This window comes from Momordica charantia (genome assembly GCF_013281855.1).
Source record: "Momordica charantia cultivar OHB3-1 chromosome 2 unlocalized genomic scaffold, Mcharantia_2.0 BLBB01000002.1, whole genome shotgun sequence".
Classification (NCBI taxonomy): Eukaryota; Viridiplantae; Streptophyta; class Magnoliopsida; order Cucurbitales; family Cucurbitaceae; genus Momordica; species Momordica charantia.
In genome coordinates this window covers 7,703,945-7,721,913 of record NW_028275160.1, presented here as the reverse complement: position 1 = coordinate 7,721,913, position 17,969 = coordinate 7,703,945, and the positions used below count along the sequence as shown (strand labels likewise).

The 17,969-nt window shown below is 27.0% G+C and overlaps 1 protein-coding gene across 2 annotated transcripts; it reads left to right on the top strand.

The window, feature by feature from the left end:
• The first annotated feature begins 525 nt into the window (after nt 1-525).
• On the top strand, nt 526-3,781 carry LOC111017255 (uncharacterized). 2 transcript variants are annotated; one of them, XM_022292953.2, is made up of 7 exons: nt 526-612; nt 1,067-1,181; nt 2,488-2,536; nt 2,637-2,728; nt 2,970-3,041; nt 3,147-3,272; nt 3,479-3,781. In XM_022292953.2, the coding sequence occupies exons 2-7, from the start codon at nt 1,122-1,124 to the stop codon at nt 3,554-3,556; spliced, it is 477 nt and encodes a 158-aa protein (XP_022148645.1). In that variant the 5' UTR covers nt 526-612; nt 1,067-1,121; the 3' UTR covers nt 3,557-3,781. The 2 variants fall into 2 exon arrangements, with proteins under 2 accessions (XP_022148645.1, XP_022148646.1); XM_022292954.2 differs by lacking the exon at nt 526-612 and adding an exon at nt 674-926.
• The last annotated feature ends 14,188 nt before the right edge of the window (nt 3,782-17,969 follow it).

Here is a 17,969-nt window from a genome sequence, read left to right as displayed (position 1 = left end):
TAAGACCATTGATCTGCTAGCTGCTTTTACCTATTGTAATGGGCCTATTTAAAGGCCTGTTTCTGTATATTTTGGGTCATTCTTTTTTTCCCCCTTTTTTTTAGTCATCCGTTGATATATAGAGAATCAAATATTATTAGTAGGCTATTTCATTTATATTGTGTCCTAGGAATATTCTGATTCTTATGTATTATATTTTTTTTTCCCTTCAAAAGGAATTTAGGTTCTATTTCTTCATTTTTAATAAAGAAAGAATTGTATGGCCCAACACCCATAGGTTAAAAAATATCAAAGATTATTTATATTTATGTATGGTAATAAATTGGAAAGAGAACAAAGAAACAATTTCCATACAATTTTGAGAATGTTTCAAAAAAAAAACAAGAAATATAATTAGTTGTAAAATAAGTTTCTTAATAAAATTTGAAAAGAAACGTTACCAAACCAACCTTTAATCTTCATCCTAATCCTAATCTGATTGGGGTTTAATAAGTAATTAATTTAATTATAAACGGTTGGCCCATTCTGATTTAAATAGTTCCTTCCTCTTTAGCCTTTCCCTTCGTCAATTCAAATTTCGCTCTCTTTTTCGCGCCACAGAACCAGAATCAGGTATCTCTGCGATTTCTTTTTACAGCTTTCTTCAAAACATATTCATCTAATCAAACTGTCTTTTCTGTTTCTGCTGAAATACTTTTCGATTGATTCATCGATTTCTGTATTATGTTCGGAGGATCGATCTTGAAACCATTGATTCATCGATTTCTGTATTCTGCGATCAGAACTGAACGGAGGATCGATCTTGAAACGACAGCGTTTCTCTTCTGGGGTTTCGAATTTTATGTGATCTATATTTTCTAACTTAGGGTTTTCAAAGATGATTTTGGCATATTTTCAAGAGACGGGGTTTGTTTTCTCCGATTTGGGTATTTTCTAAGCAGCCATTTTGATTCTCTGTTTGGCTGATTTCTTTGCTGGATGTCTCAAATTGAGATTAAAATTCTTTTTGCAGCCATTGATTGTGTGAAATCGCTTTGAATTAGTGTTCTTATGTTCTTTCTTTCAGGGAACTGGGAAGGATTTAGTGAGCCATATCAAGGGATACTTAGATTTGAGTTGAGATGAGGAAAGCAAATCAAAATTCTAACCCAATAAAAGGAGAACAAGCTTACTCCAGCGATGTATGTACTGTTTCTTCTCTTCCATAGAATTCTTTTTCTAACAATTTTATTCCTACTGTGAAAAATTTTGGGAATATGAAATATGATCTTTAGTATGCAGTGATTTTTATAGTTTACAAATACATTTGATCTCTAAACAACATATATGCTTAAGTAAAATCATTACTTTTAATGGAAGAATGGGGAATCAAAGATGTATTTGTATGCTATAAAAATCATTACTTTAATGGAAGGATGGGGAATCATAAACAAACCCATGAATTCAAGTTTTATTCGCCTTTATTTAGGGTCTATTGGATAACTTTCCGTTTTTTATTTTTGTTTCTTCTTTTTAATAAAGAAAAATAGAATTACACTGCCTTAATGCTTATTAATTCAAGAATGATAAAAAAATGTTTTGGAACAAATTAGATACGAGAACAAGAAACAAAAAACTTGGGCCTGGTAACATTTTTATTTCTTATTTTTATTTCCTCATTTTTAATCAAAGAAAAATATAATTGCATAGGCCAACACTCATGAATTCAAGGATGATCAAATAATATTTATATTTATGTTTTGTAACAAATTGGAAACGAAAAGAATAAACAAGAAACTTGTTTTGATTATTTCCAAAATTTCAATACGATGGTGAGAATGCTTCTAAAAAATGAGAAATAAGAAATATAATTAGTTGCAAAATGTTTAAGATTCGTAATAAAATAAAATTGGAAATGAGAAATAAAAAACATGAACGTTACTAAACGAGTCATTGTTTTTGTGGTTTCCAAAATTTCTATATATTTTTTAGAACGTTTCTAAGACATGTGGAACAAGAAACGTAATAGTTACAAAATGCTTAAATTTCTTAATAAATAAAATCGACATCAAACGGACTTTTTAACTTTTTACCTAGATTTCATTGGAGGGGTGAGTTTAGTCTTTTGTTTGCAATTTGGGCCTTTTTTTTTAAGCCTATTGATCTGCTAGCTGCTTTTACATACTGTAATGGGCCTTATTTAAAGGCCGGTTTCTGTATATTTTGGATCATTCTCTTCCCTTTTTTTCTTTTTTTTTTTCCCTTCTTTTTGTGTTTATTTTTTATAGAGATATAGAAAATCAAACATTCAGAATACATTTTTATAGTTCATTTCATTTATATAGTTTATTAGTATTCTTAAGAATATTCTGATTCTTATGCAATAGAATTATTTTAATTAGGATATTAGGCCATATAGTTATTAATTAACTCATGGTTATTCATATATGAAATATTTTTTTGCATTATGGCTATAAAATTTTATGCTTTTTTTTTTCTCTTCTCCAGGATTCTTCAACGTCTGAGGAGCAAATATCAAGTCTCACTTCTTTAGATGGTTAGATTTATGATGAATTCAATTTCTTCTATTCTTCATAAAGAAAAAAAAATGCTAACTTACTCTTGTGTTATGCTTTAAAAATGTGTTAATGGACCAGAGAACGTTTCCTCCTCCCAAGATGATCGTAGCCACGATGATTTGAAGTTTCAAAAGTTTAAACTAAGCTTAAGATCAAATGTGATTTTGGAGGTCGGTACATTTAGATATAACAAAAGACAAAAACCTGAAAAGGGGAGCGTAAATTGATACTTGATAAAATGATGTATGAGTAAAAAGAATCCTAGAACCTGATTGAGTCTTCTAGGTTCTTAGTTTATTGTGATATATAATATAATCTTTGTTACGTCTATAGAAAATTCAAATTTTCTAGTTTCTCACCTCCATTAAAGAACCATGTATATGACTTTTGAAATACTTATTGTTTTGGTAGGACTACGAAGAAATAAGAAATGAGAAGAGGAAGCAAGCCAATCGAGCTAAGAGGTCGAGATTGCGCAAACAAGTATATGATATCTATGATACATAGTTTATATACCATAATCTGTTGACTTACATTGTTGAAGTTGCTCACGATATTGGTTTTGCTCTTGAACTTTTAAACTTGTAGAAAGAAATGAAAGAATTGGAAGCAATAACGAACACACTAAGGGAAGAAATTTCGATTCTTACAATGCAAATGAAAACACTTTTAGAGGACTGCGTGGCACTCATGGAGGAGAACGCTTCTTTAATGGTTCATCCATTCCTACTTTTCACACTATTACTTTTGTTTCATTAATGTTCATAATAATATCAACGTTAGTTCATTTTTGTGTTACTATCAGCTAACAAAATTATCGTGTGAAACTTCTTGATTTGAATTATTTTTTGTCCATCCGGCTTTAACTCTCTATCTCACTCGTAGTAACATTATTTTGTTTTGTCTCTCTCTTGCAATAGGATGAGCTAGAAAAACAGTGTGGACCAGAAGCAGTAGATGATCTCGAGACTGCAAATTCTTACAGAGGTGATAAATGAAGCAATTCCAAGTTCGTTCGGACAAAACCAAAGACACATTATCAAATAGATGGAAGCTTCAAAATTTACTTTCTATAGTCTCTCGTAGATGAACCAGAATGACAAATAGATAGAAAAATATATTAGTACACAAATTGAAAGTTGAGAGATGTATTAGACATGACTTTAAAAATTTAAAGACAATACTTGTCATTTGGAGTAATTATACTTGGATTTCATTAGAAATGTCATAACCTAAACTAAACTTTTATTATAAATATAAAAGTAATTGAATTGGAGTTATGGAAAGAAACTGAGAAATAACCAAAAGTTCCTAATTTTTTTAAAAAAATTGTTTAACTAAGGTTTTAAAATTTACTCAATGCAATAAAATTGAATTGAAAAAGGGTTACATAATTATCCAAGAGAACAATTCCAAAAGCCAAAGTTGTTGCAAGCTTATCTAAAACTTGAACCAATTAAGTCAATCCTTTCATATTAAATGTTGATCAAAATACTTGAACTACTTATATTGTATAGATTTTCTAAAATTAATCAATTCCTACATTTCTTTACTTTTAGTTCTCAAGGAAAGTCATCAAAACATTAAGAAAATTCCCATTTTCTGACATTATTATCTAAACATTAAAGAAAAATCACCATTTCTGATATTGTCACTAATTATTTTTAAATGCGCATATGATTATCCCCTAGTGTGTTAGAACTCATTCAAATTTAATGTTCAGTTTGAACAAATTAAACTCACCCACCAAATCAAAAGTACAATTATAATTAAAAAGATATAAAACTTTACTGGTCTCCACTCTCATTGGATAAGGATTATTTTTAAAAAAAAATTACCACCCTTCTTAAAAGTATATTTGAATTAGTAGTCAAATTTCAAAAATAAAAAATAAAATTTTAAGACCCTATTTGATAATTATTTGGTTTTTTGTGTATTCTTTTTAAAAAATTAAGCTTAAAAAACTCTATCAAAGAAATGATAGCAATCAAATATAATTATTTTTTTTTTCAAATAGAAAACTGAAAATCAAAAGTTCTGAAACAGTGCGAGAATAACTTAGTGGTAATTGACATATATATCCAACTAAAAAGTTGTGAGTTCGATCCCTCACCTCACATGTTGTGCTTAAAAAAAGGTTATAAAATAATACCTAATGATTCTAGTCGCCAACATGAGCTTAACTCAGTAATAATGATTACTTATATTTGATTAAGAGTTCATTAGTTCAAATTTTCCTACCATCACACATCAGTTGTTGTATTAAAAAAAAACAAATCTTATAATAAATCATTTTCAAACATGGACTAAACCTAAAATAAACAAAATTAAAGCCACAATCTTTTTGGGTAACCCACCAAACACACTTTTGGAATAATAATATTATTCCCCTTTTATGATCAGCACACTTATTTGACTCTTCAATTTGACCTCTCTCTCTAAAACTTTTCTTTTTTTCTTCTTAATTTCTCTTTATGAGCATGTGGATAGGCTGCTAGAAATAGGAAAAAGTGGGCAATGCTTATCCAAAATTATACCCTCTCTTCTCACACCACAAAATTGAAGCCCATAACCTTCACCCACTTGTTTTCATTTCAAACACAACCCTAAACCTAATTTTTCTTTTTTTCCTTTTTTTTTTCTTTTTCATTTCGACCCGTTCGACAATAATTTGTTGCAGTCGACCTCCCCACTGTGAGACGCAATAATTTTCAACTACAAGACAATCGAAATCTCTCTCATCTCGATCCCGCTCAATATATGTCGATGTCGATAAATATAATCTTCATGTCAATCGTTAGTCCGAAAGAAAACTAGCAATCATAATAGCCACATAAGTTTATAAAACTATTTGAATTAACTTGAGATTGAGATTTTGTATGTTGACTGCCATTTTATTTCTCTTGTTATCATAATATTTCGTCCTCTTCAAATTTCCAAACACGTGTATATAATTTGTGCCAAATATTTTGGTTGGCTCAGCCACTTTACACTTTTTCTCTCCAATAATTTCAAATTAGCTTTTGTGATATATAAAGAAATAATAATAATTTAAAAAATAATGCTGTGGACTTTTTTTTTTTTTTGGTCGGGTAGGTGTCTTAGTCTATAGGAATATTTTCAGAATTTTGAGCATGGGAGTTTTTGTAGTTAATACTACTCTCTACAATTTTCTTTTGAACAAAAATATATTTGATTTAATTTTTTTAAAAAATATTCAGTCTGAGCATAGGTAAAAATATTCATGAGTTTAAATCTTCACTCTCACGTGTTGTACTAAAATTATTTTTAAATAATGATAATAATAATAAAGTAAATTGAGTGCGATGAACCAATTGCGTCATAAAAATTTATTGCACTAATTTAAACCTTAATTTTTTTTTAAATACTCAACTCATACTTTGGAGTCCATTTTAACTTAAAATTTTTAATTTCTTGGACCTTAAATTTGAATAAGCAGCCAAACTTAACACCCCTTCAATTAATCAAGGGTCTAAACTTATAAAAAGAAAAAAAAAGGTTAAATTTCTATCTTTTAAAATCTTTATGGCTAATGGTGAGCAATTCTCTCAAGAAAACTGATTTTGTGGGTATTAATTATTCTCACAATGTTAAATGATTTGAATTAGGTTCAAGCATTTTAATTTGTTGATTGGTTTTTTATACCTGCTTGATTTTCACTTTCTTGGGTTTTAATTCATAAATAATATAAAGAGAAAATAATGGTCAAATATTATATATTACATAAAGTGACACTATGCTTTGATTTTATGTTCATATATTGTGAATATTATTAAATTGTAAAGATGAACCCTCACTTTCAACGATTTGCTGCAGAAAATTCAAATAGGTCAGATTTCTCCATACTGAAACAAAAGATTGTGTCCACATTAAAGTCAAAAGGCCCACATGGAAAAATACCATAATTAATCTTTTCCTTTTTTTTCTAACTTGAACCTAACTCATCCAGAGTTGTACGTGTTCTTTTGAAAAGGGTGTGATACCACCTAATATTAGGTCCGACAAGTAGTTCACGGACTACATCCCTACTCACCTAGTTCATGCACACCGCTCTCTCCAAAAAGTTGGCAGCCTATCCAAGATCTTTTCATTTTCAGGACTCGATCTAGTTTAGTATCAAAGTAATTTTGTTTATGATTCTATATATATGAGTTTGTGCAGTATTATTTCTACTCCAACTAAAAAATCATGAGTTCGAATCTTACCACGCACATGTCGTACTAAAAAAGTCTTGTTTAAAAAGAAAAAGCATCATAACTAATTCATTACTTTAATAATTTTCATTTATTTAATTTTCAATAACAATTTCACAGTTAAAATAATGGTTTTCAACTTTTTTTTTTTTACTTTGGATGTGTAATTGCTAACACTAGAATTTCATGGCTATATAAATAAAAGTTGAGTTGCTCCTTTTTTTTTTTCCCCTATAAATTAGAGTAGAGAGAGAGTTGGGAAATTGTTAAATTTCCACCAACTTATTAGATATCTTTTGGGTATTGACATAAATAATTGAATGATATTGTACCATAAAATATGGAAAAAATACAGAAAATATGTTAATAAAATATCGTAATATTAATGTTTTAAACTTATTTAAAAATATAAAATGTTTAGGATTTAGTTTAAATATTCTATACAAATCTCTTAATTTCTATAATTTTCTTTTGAAATAAATACAAATAAAACGAACAAAGAAAATTTCTATAATGGAATGTTCATTAACATTCTATCGACGTTTTCATTGACATTTTAAATAAAAATTTGAGACGTCAAGATTTCAATATCAATACTTAAAATCTTTTCTTAGTGTACAAGAAGTTATACGAAATAGAGAATTGAAGTTTTTAACCTAAAAGAAGATAATACGTGTTATTTATTGAACTACGTTTGAATTGATAGCATTTAGAAATTTATAAACACGAAGATGAGTTAGGGTTTTGACCGAATATCAAATGGTGTCGACTAGGAAGACATGGCATTTAGGGAAATTATTAGAGAAACTAAAAATTACTAGATTTCACCGTGCATCTAACGATTGAGAAGAGGTAGCCACGATATGACGACTGCATTAGATAATTTTTTGTGACGTTATTTGCACGCGAGGTGATCGTGGGCATTGAAGACTCGACCACGGATTACAAGTGGCAAGTGACACGTGGAAGAAGGGGCCAAAACCAAAGAAACTCCCTCCCAATAGGTCAAATTGTTTCCCCGTGACACACAGACAAAAGTCTTCAGATTCTCTTTTTAATGGGACCATTTGATTCAATTTGCATAAAAATGGCAACGGGACAGGATGGACTTGAGAATTAATTCTTCGCTTTCTAACTTCATTTTGTAACGATTTTTAGTTCTCGTTTCCATCGTATACTTGGAGAAATTGGGATCGGAGAGTCGGGAAATCTCTAAACATTGAGATATTAATATATTTTCGTTAATTATAATATTTTTCAATAATTTTTTAATTTCTTTATGAAATATTCATCATCGATATATTTTATCAATATATTTTCGTCAATATTTTCATGAAATCAAGACATTAATATTTCTATCGACATCGATATCAACGTCACATTTAAGAACTTTAAACAACATAACCCATCACACTTTGGTATTGCAAGAACATGCCACTAAAGTCAAGAAAGCAATTTAACATCATCTACACCATCATCAAATGGTCCTGGTTCTGGTTCTCAATAATTATTTAGTTTGTGATAGTTCAATTGATGCGATTAATTTAAAATTCCATTTAGAAATAAAAATTTTATGAAAATAGTTCCAAAAATTTCTAATGATTAATTAATCACGTCAAAATTATTGGCTTATTAACTGTTTCCAATTCCATCACCAAAGTTATCATATTGTTTAAAGCTATTTTAAAATTATTGATATTAATATTATGTTCACATTAGTTATATGCAGTTGATTATTATTCGTATTTTATCGATCTTTTTATAGTTTCTATGAAAATATGTCTATTTATCTTTTATATTAATGTCAAACCTATTAGACATATAGAAATGCGTAAAAAAATGTCAACATGTACCTGGAAATTTAACTGTAACTAAATATATACTTTATGAGCATTAAAACAAAACCATACATTTTATAAATTCATTTTGAAAACAAATAGATAAATGATGACCATAAAATACATATTATATAATAAATTAATTAATTAAAATAGGTGAATCTATTTGATGCTCTTTTTTGTGTTTTGGCTAAAAGTTTGGTTGTCAAATTTGAAAGTAACATTATTAGAGAGGTTTTTGTTGAAGTGGGCTCTTGTGCAATTATTGGATTTTGTTGGGTTGTTCTTGTTATATATGTGTCCTTCAAAGTTTTGAAAAGTTGAGAAAAATACAAGAATTTTCAACACATGTGAAGTGGACTAATAATGACAATTACCTTTGTTGTGACCTAAGAAATGCCAATTTATTATGTAATAAAATTTTTTAAAGTACATTAGGCCAATATCCTTTCTTAATATTTTCAAGCATAGTTAACTAAATTAATGATTCATTACCGTCTCAAATGTCAATTATTAAATTTTTTACTCTTGTTATTGTTGAGCTAAGATAATAATAATGATAATAATGTTTAGTTGATTCTTGTAATTTATTATTTTATAACAGGAACCAAAAGGAATGAAATGAGAAATAAAAGGTAGAAATATTACGACACGAATCTTAAATAATTATTTATATTATATTGTATTTAATTAAGTTGTTATTTTTAAATCGAAGGTAAGGATCTGTAATAAACTTTTACCATTAAAAGATAAATGCAATAATATGAAACTATTAAAAGTACAAAGATTAAATTGTATAAATTAACTTGACCATTTGTATTAATTCTCTATTTTATATATTAGTAAAAGTCTATTATATTTAAATAAAATAGAACGTGCATGATGTGTGACAAATATAAAATATGGAAATGTGTTTCTAATGCTCTCTTTGTAGTATGATGTCTTTCCATATTATTGCATGCAACTATTAACTTTTAGTATTTATAGTAATACATGACATAGTTTCAAAAAAAAATTGTATATTATATATAGAGAGAGTAGTACATGACACGACGACCTGTTAAATAACACAACAATAAAATGGTCAAAGTGAGCATAGCTCAACGGTAATTGACATATATTTCCAACTAAGAAGTTGTAAGTTCGATCCCCCACCCCCACATGTTGTACTAAAAAACACAACAATATAGGGAATAATTATATGTTATTTTCATTCAATATAAAATAGAAATTAATTAACACAAGCTTTATTCTAATCATTTCTAAACATTAAATTGAAAATAAGTGAGGATGAAGATGGATGAATGTGAATAAATAGTCAAGTAGCCATAATTCAAATCATCAAAGTATCGCATATCTTCATTACGAGAGAGGTAGAACATTGTAATAAATATGTTCTAACCTCTATAATAAAATATTAAAAATCCAAGAATTTGAAAAAGAAAGAATCTTACCACGTCTAGGAATCTAATATTTGATCATTTTTATAAAATAAACATAAGAATCTAGATGCTTTTAACTTATAGAAATGTAATCTTACACGAATAAATCTTAATATCATTTGGGAGAGATACACAAAAGGTGATCTCTTGAAACATTTTAGAGAGATTATCGTTAAGGTAATTGAGAGCAACGATTTAAATGTCCAGGGTATAAAATATTGATGTCCATGATATTAATATCTTATGTCTATATTAGTGATAATTTATTGATATATATTTTTATATATTTTATCAAAATTTTATGCAACATAATGGAATATCGATTCACATCTTCTGTTGATGTCAAATTTATGAACTAATAAAATTGTGCGATATTTTCAAATTCATGATCTTCTTTATCAGAGACATATTAATTACGTTGAGTTATTGCTGGTGTTATTTTACGAGAACTATTGATGTATGATTGACCCATTTAATGCGTGCGCCAGATCAAACCTGCCCTGCACTCTTCTTCATGATACTTTTCCGGGTCAATGTTTCCTTTAATTTGGATTTTTTAAATCAGCTGGCGGTGCCCCTTCTACTATTTAAATGCTTCATCTAATTAATTACTAAATTAATTATTTCTCATAAAAAAATTTTAAAAATATTATTTTAATCTCTATAGATACCTGTTTTAGTCCCAGTATTATTAAATATGGTCATTTTAATTTTTATTTATACATTTTGACACAAATTTTATGTACAATAAATATTATTTGATATAAATTTATGAATATATTTCAAAAAATTTAATGAATAAAGCGTCACGTTAAAATTGTAGAAAATTGAGGTATGAAAATTAATCCAAGAATATAATACACGGATTAAAATAGTATTTTTAGTTTTTCTTTTTTTTTTTTTAAGTTTTTGCTCTCATTTATCCTATTAGATAACGTTCTTTGCTACATTATGCTAACCATAACAGATAATTTCTTCCAAAAATATTTTTAGAATCTTCTGTTATTTTTCATTAAAAAAGAAAAGAAAAGAAAAGAATCTTCTGTTATTTAATCCAGTGCCTTGATACCTATAAACAAAAGTTTTAGTGTGTTGAAAATAAAAAATAATAATAATTGAATTTAAATATTTTAGTTCAAGAATATACTAGTATTATTGCATGACAACTTTTGTTTAAGATTTTTGTTTTCTTTTGTTCATAATTTTCTTTTAAATTTAAAAAGGAAAACATACCTCAAGTTCATGTATCATAATCATATCTCTGTTTTACAGACATATATACCATATGCAGATTTGATATTTTTACTACTCTAAATCGTATGAATAAAATATATTTTCAAATTTTCAAAACTATAGTAAAAGGAAAAAGTTATACTTTTATTCATGATAAAGTTGCTTAGGGTATATATATATATATATATATATATATTATAATTTCATTCAACTGAATATATTTTCAAGATTTTCTTTTACTTTCCAACCATTTTTATTAACAGCCTTATTAGAATAGATTGAAAATGTTAATATATTTAAATTGACAAATACTAATTACTCTCTTTTGAATACGTTAAAAATTACAATTATTAATATTATATTGATAATTTTTTTAAATTATATTGATTTTATTACGATACTACAAAAATGTTGATGCACCCATGAATCATGATGTTGATGTTGAACTGATAGATACGCAAAAATGTTGACTTGTCGACAGTGTTTGAGAGTGATTTTGGCATGCCACGCTCTTGTCATTGTCAAAATCACCTCTTTTCTTGCCATTTTTTTTTCCTACCTCTCTCTTTTTCTCTCACAATTTAAATCTTTTACCCACTCTCTTTTTTCTCCTCACAAGGAACGAAGACTCTTTTTATTTGCAAACGTTTTTTTCCTTTTTTTTTTACTCTTTTTCTACTTATTTTATTTTTTATTTTTTGCAAAGACTCTTTTTATATTCATTTTCTTTCTATTGACTCTTTTTTGCAAAAATAATAGCATGTTCTTTAAAGAATGGAAAGTATCATTTTCTTTCTAAAAAAATGAAAGACCATCCCCTAAACTTAAGAGAGACAATGTTCTCATTGGAAAAAGATTTCTGAAGAGGTAACACATGTAAAAAATACTGCCACACAGTCCAATTGGTTTTGGAAGTATCACTTGGATGGTGATTTTGAAAAATCAATTATATTCAAAATCACTCATTCTACCATCACTTCCAAATACACCCTTAATTCCCGAGCACGGTGAACTCAAGTTTCAAACAACATATTTTTTATGAAGTATTTTTCTGGAACATTTTTTCTATTAAGTAATAATTAGTTCAAGTAATTGGAGTATATTTTGTATAAAATAAAATGTAATATTTTTTCACAGTACATTCTGAACTATTATTTTGAACTTAATGTATTGAAATAAGTAAATAATTTTTGTAATTACTATTATTAAATAAATAAACCAATAGCTTTCAAATATAAGTCTGTGTTTGCTGGTACAAAAATTTCAAATCCTATGAATCAGCCTTTGACAGATGATCGACAATTATTCAAAACGCCTTCCTTAAAATAAAAATAAATTTAAAAAAATGCAATTATACAACACGGAATCTGCCTTCAATTTATTGTTATTTTATTATTTTAATTTATCTAGAAAAATATCTTTTTTTTTTTAATTTCCGTTGAATATTCAGATACTCCAAGCTTCATTGAAAGTTGACAGGTTGTAGACGCCAACCTGTCGGATTCTGTTTTCCACTGTACTTTTCTCTGTTTAATTATTGTTTTAAATAATTACAAAAATATTGTGAACGTATATAGAAGGGAAGGAAGGTAGAGCCGCAGAGGATAAATTATTAATAAAATAAAAAGTTTTGATTTTTATGCCACATGATTATAAAAATTTATACAAATATGTAATAATGAAATGATTGATTAATACGTTAATGTTCGACCGAGAGGTTCAAATCTTCACTTTACATATTGTTTATTCTAAAAAAGAAAAAAAAACTACCATGTTACATATTAATAACGGTTAAATTAACTGTAAAAGCACTTGAAGACTAAAACTTAATATATTACTATAGAGATTAAAACGTAACTAGGTTTTGAAACGGCAGGAACCAAATTCAAAAGTCGAAAAAACTTACTTCAACTATGGGGAGATAAGATAAGATTGTGTTTGTCTCAAACTCATTCAATTTCTCGAACATTTTCCATGATTCTCTAAAGTATGATTTTTAATAATATCTATATAGAAACTCTGTTAAAATTCTTCACTACTAACGTCTAGAAACTTTCAAACTTGATAACTTAGAGTAGTTATTGACAAATACCACATATTGGTATAAATTTTAGATTATACAATACATTTTTCTCTCTTGTTGAGCTGTCAAGATCAAGTGTAGATTTTTTTAACATCTACAATATTATCATGCTTATAATAATGGAGATTTGGCCTACGTGGCAAGATCTAACCGGCTAATGATCGGTTTTTCCTCAAATTTTGTCATTTCTCACTCCATCGAGAAAGAAGAAGAGCCTTAATTAAAGAAGTCAAATTTGTTTTGAATGTCACACAATTCAAAGATTCTAATTTTGTGAATTAATTTGACTAATATTCAAGAAAATTATCGATATATACTAATAAATCATATAATAAAATTTAGTCCCTTTGGTAATGACAAGAGTAAACATCATAACCTCACACATGTACTTACTTCAGTGGAAAGCTTCTAAGTAAACTTCCTTTAATTCCAATTCCTTGTCCTATATAATGTCTTTATTATGAAATATATATATATATATATATATATATATATATATATTAATAGTTACGTGTCTCATTGAATAATTAGGTTCGTCTAAGAATAGTACGTTTAATTCAACCACTTGAAATTTCAAAATTTTCTATAAGAATAATACTATGAGTTGTACATGCATACAAAATTATTCTTTAAAAGAAATAATGGTCAATCTTTTAGATTCCGTGTAAATTAAACTAGTAGTTGGTTTGATAAAAATAATACAAGAAATATATATAACAAAATATCGTTGACCGCTCATGTGGCATGTCTACTAAATTAAATGTAATTAAACATAATGAGTCAAACTATTTGAATAGACTACCTGATAAAGTAAATAAAAACATGAAACAAAATTTAAAAAGAAAAAAACCAACGCTTGGTAGTATTGGCACCTATCTCCAAATATATATTTTAAATGTGATTAAATTTTTTTTTTTTAATTTATGAATTAATGGACATAATATTCAAGTATATAAACTACATTTATAATTTAACTAGATAAAAATGGTCTATTTTAAAGACACGGGAGATAACAAATTACCTCGCAAGCCCCTGCTTTAAACGGGGCAGAGAACCTCTGTCCATAATAGAGTTGAGAATGTGGAGAAAATATTCTCAAAAAGGAGTGTGGTAGTTAATTAATAATATTTTCTATTAAATAAATAATTAAAAAATATAAAATGTTTTTTAAATTTTAATTATTTAAATTAGTAAATAATTTAAATACTGATTTTTTGAAAAGTCGGTATTTACTTTTAAAATAATTATATTTAACATAGAATATTCTTCGAAAGATTCTCAACCCCAACACACACTTCAATTTCTCAAGTCTAGGAATTAGACAGAGACAAATTAAAAATCTTAGAGGATATTCGACTAGACTCTAATAAGGTTAGAAATCTCCATTTAGGCTCTTTGCCTGGTGAAAATGGAGAACATTTTGTCTCGCCCCATCTTCTATATATATTTATTTATTTATTTATTTTAAAAACATAATCTTATTCTATCCAACCTCTTGTTTTATAAGAATTTTTTTAAATGCGAATTATTTATAGAGATTTCATTATGTAAATGAGAATTATCATTGGTAATTAAAAAATTTATTTAAAAATTATTTAATTGAGAAATTATTTTTAAAAAATAATACCAAGCAAGAAATTATTCTCCCTAGGAATCCGATTTCTACTAATTCTCTACCTAGAATTTTCGCTTATCATAAAATATAGTATAAAATTTTGGAATTGAAGTGTGGGGAAGCTCTAGACCCTGCCCTTTGTAAAATTTATTTTTTTTAAATACAATAATTTTGGGATATGGAAATCGAATCTCCAATTCTGAGAGGAATAGTACATACCAAACCATTGACTATACTCACCATGGTACCATTTACAAAAATCTCAGAGATATTCATAATTTTTTCTCTCCATTTTTTCTTGGAAAAAAAAAAAAAAAAGAGGAATTCATAAATGGAAATGGGCAAATATTTCAACGCTTGCAAATTGCGAGGAAGATAAGGCGTCACTTTTTAACATCCCAACCAAGCGAGCACACCCCGGGCCCGTTTCCGTTGTTCCGGACCCGCCCGCATTTTCTGACCCGATATGAATTTAAAGGATATTATTGAACCACTTTTTCCACCAACAATAATTATTATTTTGACAAATTTTTCAAAGCTTCAAACTTTAGTTTTGAACTTATTCGTTGACTTATTGACTCACCTTAGCTTGACTTCAATTTTCTAAAATTAATACAAATAAAAATGTATAGTTTTTATGCTTTTAATTTTAGTTTCAATTTCATTTTCATACTTCAAAACTTTTATTGTTGGTTTTGAATAAAGTTTATTAGATGTCTTTGTTGTTGGAGAGAAGTAACAAAAATTCAACCTGTGACAAGTTATTTATAGAGAATGAATTCAATGATGTGACATTTTATTTTAATGATATGGAGTTTGATGAGTCATATTTGATTGAAAAATATAAATTTTGAACTTTATATATTTCAAATGGGAAGTAAAAAGCTACAAAAGATTACCTGGTTTAGAGTGTAATTTATAATGCAAGTTAGATTTATATAACTCATTTTTTAAAATGTAATTATTTATGACCCGTTTGATAATTATTTTAGTTTTTGGATTTTGGTTTTTGTTGTTTTTAGTTTTTGGTTTTTGGTTTTTGGTTTTCTGTTTTTAAAAAACAAAAACTATATATGTTTGATAACCATATTTTGTTTTTTGTTTTTAAAAAACAGAAAACCAAAACATGTTTGGTAATCATTTTTAGTTTTTTGTTTTTAAAAAGTTAGAAAATTGAAAATAAGAGAAAATTTTATGTAGAGTAGAGATGACAATGATGTGGGTGCGAGTGAGGATGCTCTCCCCCATTCTCGTACTCATAAAAATTTTTAGTCTCCGTCTCCACCTCGTTCTTGGGTCCGAGAGATGTTCTCAAGAAAAATTATCGGTTTTATAATTGTTTTTAAGTATTTTTACAATTTAAGTATAAAAAAAGTGTAATAAATATATATTAGTTATTTAAAAAATGGAATCGGGGACGGGGATGGGGTCGGGACATGCATTTCCTATTTATTGGACCCGACCCTACGGAAATTTTTGTCTTTCCCCTAATGTAAAGACATGAAAATACAAGTTTAGAGAGATGTAAATCAACCAAAAAAAAAGAAAATTGTAGAGAAAAAATAAAGTCGAGAGGAAAAGATATATTAAAGAAAAAAAAAAGAAATTATAAAGAAAGAGAAAAATTATAGTGGAAACAAATTTAGAGATAATAACATGATTCAAAATATAATTTTTAGAGAAAATAAATAAATACAAAGATAAATAAAAGTTAGAGTGAAATAAAATTGAACGAGAAAATAAAATATAATTTTCAGAAAAAAAATACAAAGAGAAAGAAAAATTATAAAAGATGAAATTTTAGAGAGAAAAAAGTTAGGAAAAATATTAAATTTTTAGAGAGATAAATGAAATTGGTCTGTTAGGAAAAAAATACATAAAAATTTAGAGAGAGACAAATAATAATAAATATTCAAATTATGAAAATTTGAGAGAGAGAAAAAGAAAGTTTGTAGAGAGAAATTTAGAAATAAAAAAATTTTAGATTGAGAAATAAATTTCTTAGAGATAAATATGAGAAAAAAAAGAGTTGAGTATCATAAGAAAAAATCAAAAACAAAAACCTGTTTTTGAAAACTACTTTTTTTTTTTGTTTTTGAAATTTATAAAATGGTTTTTGAAAAAGAAGAAACAGAAAATTGAATTGGTTATCAAACAACCTGTTTTTAACAACTAACAACCAAAAACAAAATGGTTATCAAACGGGCCTAAAAAAACAAGTTAGGTTAGATTTATATTATTTTTAGTTGATAGTAAGAGAGATGTTCGTACCCTCTACTTACGGTATATAGATATTATAATGAAACTTGAAAAAAAAAACATAAGGATTAAAATAAAATTAGGGTTAAATCACAATTACTAAAATTATAATTCTAAAGGAAAAATCTAGATGAATATTTGTTTGTGTTTTTTTTTATAGTCTTTTGTTGTCCTTCTTGTTAATTAACTTTTTTTTAAGAAAAATCTATTTGATTATCATTTTGTACCATAATTTAATGCTAATAGAGTGAGCTGGTAGAAATTTTGGGAATTATATTTTTATATATGAAGGCGATAAGATTATCTTATATTAAAATATTTAAATAAAAAAACACTATATGTGTGTGTGTGTTTTGTCTCGTAAAGCTACGAAGCAAAAATAAATGTATGCCCAAATAAAAAATAAAGATTCGTGTCAAGTTCATTGAAGCCAATTTATTAAGAGTATTTATTTTTAATTTTATTTTTCTGGGTATCCTAGTAATGAATATAAAAATGACACTAAAAACAAGAACATTGTGACCATAAAAAAGTCTTCAAGTGGACAATTAAGATTATTCAGCATAAAAACAAAGTTCATTCATTCATTCGAGAGAGTTGATTTTCTTTTTTTCTGTTTAATTTTCCTTTTTCATATATATTGAAATAAGTTACAATTCATATTTAAATAATGATCAAAATGTACACAAGAATTTGATTGATGCAAGACAAATATTAACTTCTATTT